The sequence below is a fragment of the Sinocyclocheilus anshuiensis genome, unplaced genomic scaffold (assembly GCF_001515605.1).
Source record: "Sinocyclocheilus anshuiensis isolate Anshui unplaced genomic scaffold, SAMN03320099.WGS_v1.1 scaffold628, whole genome shotgun sequence".
Taxonomy (NCBI): domain Eukaryota; kingdom Metazoa; phylum Chordata; class Actinopteri; order Cypriniformes; family Cyprinidae; genus Sinocyclocheilus; species Sinocyclocheilus anshuiensis.
Genome location: NW_015555750.1, coordinates 1,427,651 through 1,437,363, shown reverse-complemented (window position 1 = coordinate 1,437,363; position 9,713 = coordinate 1,427,651). Strand labels below are relative to the sequence as shown.

Below are 9,713 nucleotides of genomic sequence, written 5' to 3'. Positions count from 1 at the left end.
ATGTGGAAAATGTGTTTTTTGAACCTTAAACCGCATAAACACATTTCATTACACCAAATACACAAAATAATGTTCGTTTTAGCAGCATCATATGACCCCTTTAAAACAGTCAAATTTGTTGAAAATATGCAATATTTATTACTCATGGATTCGGTATATTATCTGTCTCAGCATTTACAGTGCTTGGCGTAAATTTTGAACATACTCATTGAATGAGTTTTTTTCTTTTTTTACGTCTCATGTTTTTGGTCAGTTAAGTTGTCTTTACTAGTTTATACAGGTTTTTTTTTTCCCAAAAAAATATTGATGGTTCATAAGGATTCACTTAAATGTATATGATTATACTGTCTCTAGTCAGGTTACATTAGATTACATTTAACATTCAAAATCTGCCAAAGATCAATATTATGTTCAGTTGGTAATCTTGTACCATCACAGAATGGCGGTCGGATCTTAAAGGATTATGGGAAAATCATCACATTCCCTCATTCATGAATCAGTCCACTTTCCCCCCCTCCCCAATAGTGTTTTAAGGTCAATTTTATATATTAATGTATAGCGTATAAAATTTTATTGGATATTGGTATTGATTTAGCAAATGTGATATTTACTACTGGAGATCCCCTCTTTCCTTGTCTTAGGGCAGTGCAGCGCACCCCCTCAGATGCCCATTCTGGACAGAGAAGGTAGGCATACCATGTTGGTTTTGTAAGGGTATGCCTCAGACATGCTCTGTTAGATATGTTCAGCTTGCTCAAGCAGCAAGAATATTTGCATTAACTTGGCACATATAGAAGTACATTGATGTGTATAATGGATAAAAAAGGAATGACATGTTGATAGCTGTTAGAAATAGACCATCTGCATCGTTAAACAGTTGGTATGGGAATGTATGCTGCATTTGTAAGTAGCTGGGGTTGAAAGCACAAATGACAAGCTAGTATTTGTTAAAGCTCTTACATTATTATGTGAAATGTTAATTTTTTTTTTCTTTTGAAGAAATTCTTTGTAAATCGTCCTTTTGATTAGTGTTTACTTGTTTAGGTGGATGCAGTGGCTATTCCTCTAATGCCTGTAGGCAGTTTGTGCCATGTAAAAAGTGCCTAATGGATAATTGATATCATTGCACAGGCAAGGTTATGGTTGGTTAGCAATTCTATCACATAGTGCCATGCTGAAGCATATGATTTTAAGTTTTGTGATTGTGAAGTTAAGTTTTGTACTTTTGAAACTGCATATTTGAACTTTTTCTGGGACATTGTCTTTCCCTGTTGAAAATTACGGTAAAGGCATGTTTTTGAGTGTCAATGTTTTTCCTATGGTGATGTAAAATGTCACAGATGCTGTTGATGTAGTGTGCACACCAAAAGCTAATTTAATTATTCGCACGAGTCGATTACATACAAAGTCAATGCAAAGTAGGGGTGTGCATCTTCATAACTGAGCAATACGCGTCTTGATGCGTAGCCAACGATACAATACATTAAAGATGCATATGAAGCGGCTACTGATGCGATCCGATTCACCCCATTACAATGCAGTGCGATCCGATTTCAATTTGATTCAACACATATTCACGGTATTTAGAAGTGCCCACGATAACAATATTGTGCATATTCATTACCGTGATATATCGCATTACTGAATACCGGCACAAGTCTAAACACTATGCAGTTCAATGCAATACGATGCAATGGGAAAAAATATGATGCTATCTATGCAATTCAATATGGTACAGGTAGTTCACTTTTATTTCTTTGGTTCAGACAGACAGCCATGTTAATCTATGTTATGTGACTCTCAGGGCACGCCTTGGTCTCCGTAGTGTTGTGATACGTTATAGTCATGTAGCAGCAGTGGAGATGAGAGAACACGCTTAAGAAACTGTTTAGAGAGGAGAAAGTTATTGGTCACTTTCTAAATAATTAAAGTATAGCACATCTTCTAATAATTATATATAAATAGTTTTTTTTGCCAATGCAAATATGTTAGAAACTATAGATATAAATGCCAACTTGTATCCGATGCAAACTTTTTTAAACCGATGTTTCGCATTGTTAACTTTTATGCCGATGCACCAATGCAAATCAGTGAATCTTACCATCCCTAAAGCAAAGACATGAATTTGCGGCAGGCGTCGCAGTTGCCACAAATCTGCGATACACACATTATTTGCGTCTTCCGTGCAAGTTGAAAATTTCAGCTTGAGCAGATAATTCATGTGACACGTTGTCACGCAAGCCAATCAGGGCAGAGCTTATTGACATGTCCGGTTTCACATGTCCGGTTATATCAGAAAATGGATGAGAGCATTATGCAATGTTTCTATTCACACGAGTGACATGAAAAACATTCTGTGAGTAATCTAGAGCGACAACGCAATGCGAATATTCATTTAGCTTTGCACACACCATAACTATTACTGAACCTGGAGCATTATGTTCAGTTGTGTTTTTTGGTCGCATGTAGCTTTCAGGTCCTTGACTCAATTACTAATTGAAAGTCTAAACATCTTTGTCACGTTTTTATCCTGTAGGTCAAGTAATCCTATTGATTGTAGCTAGGGATGCATCGATCTGATACTTAGTATCGGTATCGGTTCCGATACTGACATTTTCTGCCGGATCGGGTATCTGTCAGATGAGACCGATCAGAATCCGATATTGTGCGAATACTATTGTGTTATTGTTAAGCCCCACAAAAGCACAAAAACATTATAAAGCACCATAAAGTCAAAGTCCAAGTGTTCTGAAGCCATTCCATAGTTTAATGTGAGGTACAGATGAATATTTAAGTCGTTAAATTCAAGTTCACATAAACTCTTCTGCGTCTGTCTGTCATCATTTAGCATTCAAACTGAGTGTCACGTTCGGTTATGACAGTCAACATGATGAAACTCTCTCCAAGAGTGCACAATAACTGAAATTTAAAACTGTTCAAAGAAAAGGCTTATTAAACTATTGCACAGATTTAATAAACTACTCCTCAATATCTTTTTCCTTTATGCTTTGAACTTCTCTATGTGGAGCGCTGCGTGCTGTGACTCGACTGTGACTGACGCTTCAAGCGCATCATTCTGCGCACTGGATGCGCATAAACGCTTTGTGCCGCTCTGTATTGGAGCTTTTTGTATTATAATACATTTGCGCAATGAAAGATTATTTATAGCATTTCTTTTTCTGTCCTATGATAGGACAGAAAAAGAAAGGCTATTAATAATCTAATGTATAGCACAGTAATGGAGGCAGCAACATATGATAGTCCTATCTATGTTGCTGCCTCCATTAATTTTATAGTATATATTTATATATTAGAGTTGGACCAATAGACGATGCTATCGTCCATCGCCGATGGCTGACAGACATCACGATGTTAAGCCCCACCCTCTCCCGCAATCCGCCGCATCCCAGTACCGTGTTCGGAAAGAAAATTAAGTTTACTACGGAAACCCTAAAGGGAATAAATAGCCTACAAGATGGGAGGATAAAAAAAATATTTCAATACTTTTTCTTGCAATTATATCTAGGGATGGGTACCGAAATCCGGTATTTAATCGGTCCCGGGGCTAAATTATGAAAGACCGGAGTATCGATAAGCTCTGACGTTAACGGTTCTGCTATCGGTATTGGAGAAATTAATAAAACACACATACATTTATTATTGCTATGTATACACATTATCTGGCAAATTCTATCTCACCAGAGTCGCCAGCTGTTTTTCAAACATTTGTCTATGATGCATTTTTGCTATTCGCAATTCAGAAGCGAGATCGCGCCCACGCGGAGGAGCTTCAGCACGCGCAACATGAAAGCCCTGTTTAATTATGATAGAAGAGAGAACTAAACATTCAAACATCCGCTTACACTTTAGGCCTGTGGCGGTTTTATTAAGCTAATTTTATTTTTTTATTTTGATTTTGGCTTCTAAGGATTATGCAAAAGAAAACATGAGGTAAAGCTATTAAAAACTAGCTGCGTTTCGTATTGCGCAACTTCTTTCCCTTCACAGTGGTGCGCATTCTTTTTTCCCTAAAATCCAAACTTAACGTCAGAGTCAGCTAAATCGGTGATTGTTGTAAGATGCCGTCTTTACTGTTGCTAAATTGCGGGACATGTTTGATAATAAAATGTTGAAAGCACAATCCGCACAAGAGACGCTGTTCCTCAGGCTGAAAAACAAAAAGTACCGATAAGAATACCGTTAAAGTACCGAATCGATAAGCAGTATCGGTAAGAGTAGTAATACCATTAAAACCTTAACGATACCCATCCCTAATTATATCATTGGGTAAGTATAGGAGATTGTATATAAATTGCGGGCATCAGGGAGCCGTTATTGAAACCGCTCTCATTTTACTTTTATTTTCACTTTTGAGATTCGCGATCACAAGGACTCTATACTATGGAGCGGCCGTCCGTAGGGGGGTGCAACTGGTGCGGTCGCACCGGGCCCCGAGCTTGAGGGGGCCCCCCGGTGAACGGACCGAGGGGAACCCCACCTAGTTAGTACCCACGTAGTTTTGGGGGTACGTGTGGCTTATGTGCAAAACACGTGCAGCAGACGCAAAGAAGCAAGCAAGTCATTAGGGCTGTGAGTGACTGTGATGGGGCTGGATCTTTTGTGCAAATAATTCACATTGTACAAATTATGCTTTTAATGTGATCTAAACTTTAAACGTACATTAAAATTGAAACAATACAAAGTCCTTGAACATCAAACCTGAACAGTAATGTTAGTAGAACTTCATGGAAAAATGACAGCACTGTTTATTTCATTTCATTTGTATATTTGTTTTTATTGTATTTGTCTGTTTGTTTTACTTTGTGTCTTTGTTCATGTTCTTACTGTATCTTATCTTATGTATAAAACAGTAAAAATGCCTGCACACTGGTGCATTTACAAATTGATGTTTTCCCTAATTATATCATTGGGTAAGTATAGGAGATTGTATATAAATTGCGGGCATCAGGGAGCCGTTATTGAAACCGCTCTCATTTTACTTTTATTTTCACTTTTGAGATTCGCGATCACAAGGACTCTATACTATGGAGCGGCCGTCCGTAGGGGGGTGCAACTGGTGCGGTCGCACCGGGCCCCGAGCTTGAGGGGGCCCCCCGGTGAACGGACCGAGGGGAACCCCACCTAGTTAGTACCCACGTAGTTTTGGGGGTACGTGTGGCTTATGTGCAAAACACGTGCAGCAGACGCAAAGAAGCAAGCAAGTCATTAGGGCTGTGAGTGACTGTGATGGGGCTGGATCTTTTGTGCAAATAATTCACATTGTACAAATTATGCTTTTAATGTGATCTAAACTTTAAACGTACATTAAAATTGAAACAATACAAAGTCCTTGAACATCAAATATAGGGAACAGTTTGGAGCCCATCTCTTGTCTCATATCTTCATGTTTTCTCCTAATATTCCACAGCAACTCGCACACCATTTGTAAATGGGCAGAAAAGCAAATAATATTTTCAGCACGAGTGAGGCATTTATATTGGATGTTGAGCTGCGGAGTAAGAGAAACTGAATACTGGCACATGTGAAATACTCCTGTGTCCTGCTGAAAAAATAGATATAAAAAATTAATAATTCATTCAATCAGCTTGTTAATTCATTACTATGACTAATTAATTTGTGGCTACTGTTCATGTTTCATTAATTTTTTCCCTTGTTAACCTATGATTTAACTAAAATGAGGGAACAAATTAAGTCGTGAGAACGAACTCATAATTCATGGCCACAATATCTTTTGTGTTTCCCCGCAAAATTCATCATAAAAAATGAATTAAAATTAATTATAATACAGTCACCAACCATGCTAATTGATCTAATGAATATTCACGTATTTATTGATCTTTTCAATTTCCTTTTATATAGTGTCATTATGGATGGGTACCGAGAACCAGTATTTTTTTTGGAGCGGTACGTAATTGGGTCGATACCGGAATACCGATAAGCTTCAGGACAAACGATACTGTTATCGATACTTGCGTTATTTTATCTCCATATACTTCAATGTTAACGTTGAATTAGAAGCTGCTGCTTGTCATTTTCCTTCACTGAATGATGTGGCCGAGGTTTGCTCGACGTGCGTGTGATATCCATGCGTATGTGCGGTGTGTGTTTGTGTGCAATCAGTCATCGCGGCAAGAGTGAAACGTTTGAAAGTGTGGGCTCATGTTACAAAACTAAGTGACACCAGTGTCAGATGCAATATATGCAGTAGTGTAATAGTGAACAAAGGAGGCAACATTAGTAATATAATGAAACATTTACTAACAAAATACAACTTCTACCTCAAGCAATGCGCTGTATTAGGCTATGTCTCCCGGCTCCAGCTCCAACTGCAACTCGTGAGACACATTCACATCAAATCAAGTTGATTCGGTAGAGTTACACTCACGAGACACTGCACTTATTCGCAATCACAAAAGTACATTATTTCCGCGTGCTTTAAAGCCTTGCCGGTTAAACATTTCATTTGCGTGCTGTTCTAACATGTGCTTATTCAGAGTGCGTACACCCGAAGCGTCCGTATGAGCCAGTCAAACAGCACCTGATTACTTAGTTATCTTAGTTATCATCTGATTGCGCTAATACTGTCAAAACACAAAAGGTTTACAAATAAACAGTTAATTATGTCTAAAGTGAAAGTAGACCATTGAGAGAAAAACAGATGCGTGCTCTTAAAGCGGCAGTACTAAACATGCTGCCGCTTGTCATTAAAGGGATAGTTCACCTAAAAATTTAAATTGTCATTATTTACTCAGTCATGTTGTACCAAACATGTATTAATTTGTATTTATTCTTGTGCTGAACACAAAAGAAGATATTTTGAAGAATATGGGTAACCAAACAGTTGCTGGTCCCCACTGACTTTAATAGTAGGGAAAAAAATATGAAAGTCACTGGGAACCAGCAACTGTTTAGTTTCCCACATTCTTCAAAATAACTTTTTATGTTCAACAGAAGAAAGAAACTCATTCAGGTTTAAAACAACTTGAGAGTGAGTAAATGATGACACAATTTAAATTTTTGGGTAAACTATTCCTTTAATGTTAAACACAATTTTCATTTTTGGGTGAACTATTCCTTTAATGTTAATAAAATAAAACACAAAGAGAAAAATAACTCGCTGCTCTTGACTGAAGAACTTTAATACAGTTGCTAAAGTTCAGCAGTAATAAAATAACTTGAAATTTTCAACTACTTTTCACTTCATATCTTTTTGCACCAAATAGTATCGATAATACCGGTATCGATAAGCAGTATCGGTATCGATAAAATGTAAACGATACCCATCCCTAAGTGTAGGGCTGTGACGGTGGCAGATTTTTACCACCGTGGTGGTAATGGACCAACTACCGCCGGTGGCGCGGTGTTGATATATAAAAAAAAAATTATATATATATTAGTGGTGTCAAAATTCGCGCGTTAATGCAGTCGATTATTTTTTCAGTTTAACGCTGAAAGTTTAAAAATATTTAACGCAATTAACGCAGGGGCGGGGCTAGGGTTGGCCACCCCACTCACAACTGCTTCTGTCACTTTTTTTCTCTTGACAAGAAGTGTATTTATTCAGTCGCAGAACAACTGAGAACAGGAGACGTTTCAGATGCGCGCTCCTCTTCACTTCGGTGCCAGGCGCGAGTCAAGCACACGCGGAAACGGTACTGTGCTCGAAGCACGTGCTCTTCAATTGCACGCACAAAGGTGCCGGCACGCGCTGTCGCCTGTATCCTTTCATATCAAAGCACAAAATAAACTACTTGCATGCAATGCCGTGGTCAGTTAAGTCATGAAGTTACCAAAAAGGCGATTAAAGCTGCCTTAAAACTGTGCATGCATGCAATATTTTATATGAGTCACATTTAAGAACATGTCTGAACATGTCTAACATGTCTCTGAAATGGTTTTCAAAACTGTCCTGGAGCAGCCCAGCACTGTCTCACTCACCCGATTTAACTCGTCAGCTCGTGTTTATTTTAGCACCTCAGTCAGTGAATACACAGACTGCAAAACACTAAAATAAATATCAAAGAAATAATACAGTTAAACAAGAAAGTAGCCTAAATAAGAAAGTTAAATACACCCTGTCTACAGGACGCGAGATGCGCAGCGCGACAAAATACTATAAAACTCATTATAATCAGTGATGCTACACTGGATGCGACACGACACGACATGACAAATCCCAGACAGTAAACTGCCTCGTTCTATTTATGAGGTACCTGGTGCGGCGCGGCGGTGTCGCGTCCGGTGTAGACACGGTTCACTGTTCCGCTACTATACTGTAGTGTTTTTACACTTGTATACAAAACTTCGTATTATGCTTGTGATAGAGTGCGTGACGTCACGTGCACTACCGCCAGAGGCGGTTGTCACGGCCTCCATCACAGCCCTACCTAAGTGTCATATAGCGTTAGCTCTTGTGAGTCATGTGATTTACAGGGAATGAAGAAATGATGATAAAGCTTTACGTAGGGCTGCACGATATTGGAAAAAACTCACATTGCGATATTTTATTTTTCTGCGATATATATTGCGATATGAAAAAAAAATCACCACATGACTTGAATAGTTTATTTAGGAAAAAATAATAATCAATGATTGGGATGATTTTGTAGGCGAGTAAATCAGCATAGGAAATAAACAAATTACAAGCAATATAACAGAACAAAGATGCAAATGAAATAAGCAGTGCTTTATATCAGTGTTTCCCAACCGGGGTGCTGTCTGTCGAGAGCAGGGGTGCCGTGTAAAAAATCCTTTTTTAATATTTTTAAATTGCTAAAATGTTCAAAAAAGCATATATTATATAATATCCATTTCTGATGTCGCCAATAATTAGAGATGCACCGAAATTCCGGCTGCCGAAAATTAGTCCACCGCTCAGGTTTCACTTTCACGTGGTGTGACACTCTGCGTATTATCCCGCTCTATGCGTGTGCGCTCCACTCAGTCGCTCCACTCGTATATCGTTCATGCTCATCGGAACAGCAAAGTCCACTCAAAAATTGAGCCGACAGGAAACATCGATGTAGTACAGTATTGTTTCTGTCTGCAATAGCCCTACTGTGTTGTAACATGGTGTGGTATATGGGCAACTTTGGTAACGTTGCCCTCTCATTCATTAATCTGCTAACCGCTATGTTATGCGCGCGTGTTCTGATAATAATAGCTTTCTAGGATTAAACATTATTTGGATAATTGGTAAAAAGAAAAAAAAAAAGAAAAAAGTTAAATACCTTATCAAACTCCATCTCTGCATGTTGTTGTGAGTTTGGGTTTATTATAACGTTCATCTGGGAACGCAACATGCGCCATTTCATCAGATTTGTAAGGTAAATCATTTAGAAATCTACGCAAACACAGGAGAATACATCACGGTTTCAAATACTCTGAAGGCTGATTTATACTTCTGCGTCGGACCTATGCCATAGCTTACGCATAGACACATACCCATACGCCGTAGCCTGACGTGCACCTCTCCAAAAATCTAACAGCGCGTCAATTCTACACAGACCGCAAGCGCTGTGATTGGTCTGCAAGAACCCCTCCCTCCATATGTACTTGAGTTTTGTGTGAGTTTATGTGCACTTTAATATATTTTAATGTTACACTTCTTATATAAAATTTAAAAAAGCAAAGAACAAGTGTCTTATCATTTATTATACTACATAGCATTATACATCAGTAGTTGTCCGCAC

At 38.4% G+C, this 9,713-nt stretch overlaps 1 protein-coding gene across 8 annotated transcripts in view; it reads left to right on the top strand.

Moving 5' to 3' along the window:
• The window catches only part of kdm6a (lysine (K)-specific demethylase 6A), a 75,239-nt gene that overhangs the window by 16,406 nt on the left and 49,120 nt on the right, over nt 1–9,713 (top strand). For 5 of the 8 annotated variants that reach the window (XM_016467412.1, XM_016467413.1, XM_016467418.1 and 2 more), the window contains exon 6: nt 642–686. The exons of the other annotated variants lie outside the window; for them this stretch is intronic. In XM_016467412.1, the coding sequence (XP_016322898.1) occupies nt 642–686 (45 nt within the window). The remainder of the gene's footprint in view (nt 1–641; nt 687–9,713) is intronic. 8 annotated transcript variants of the gene reach the window in all.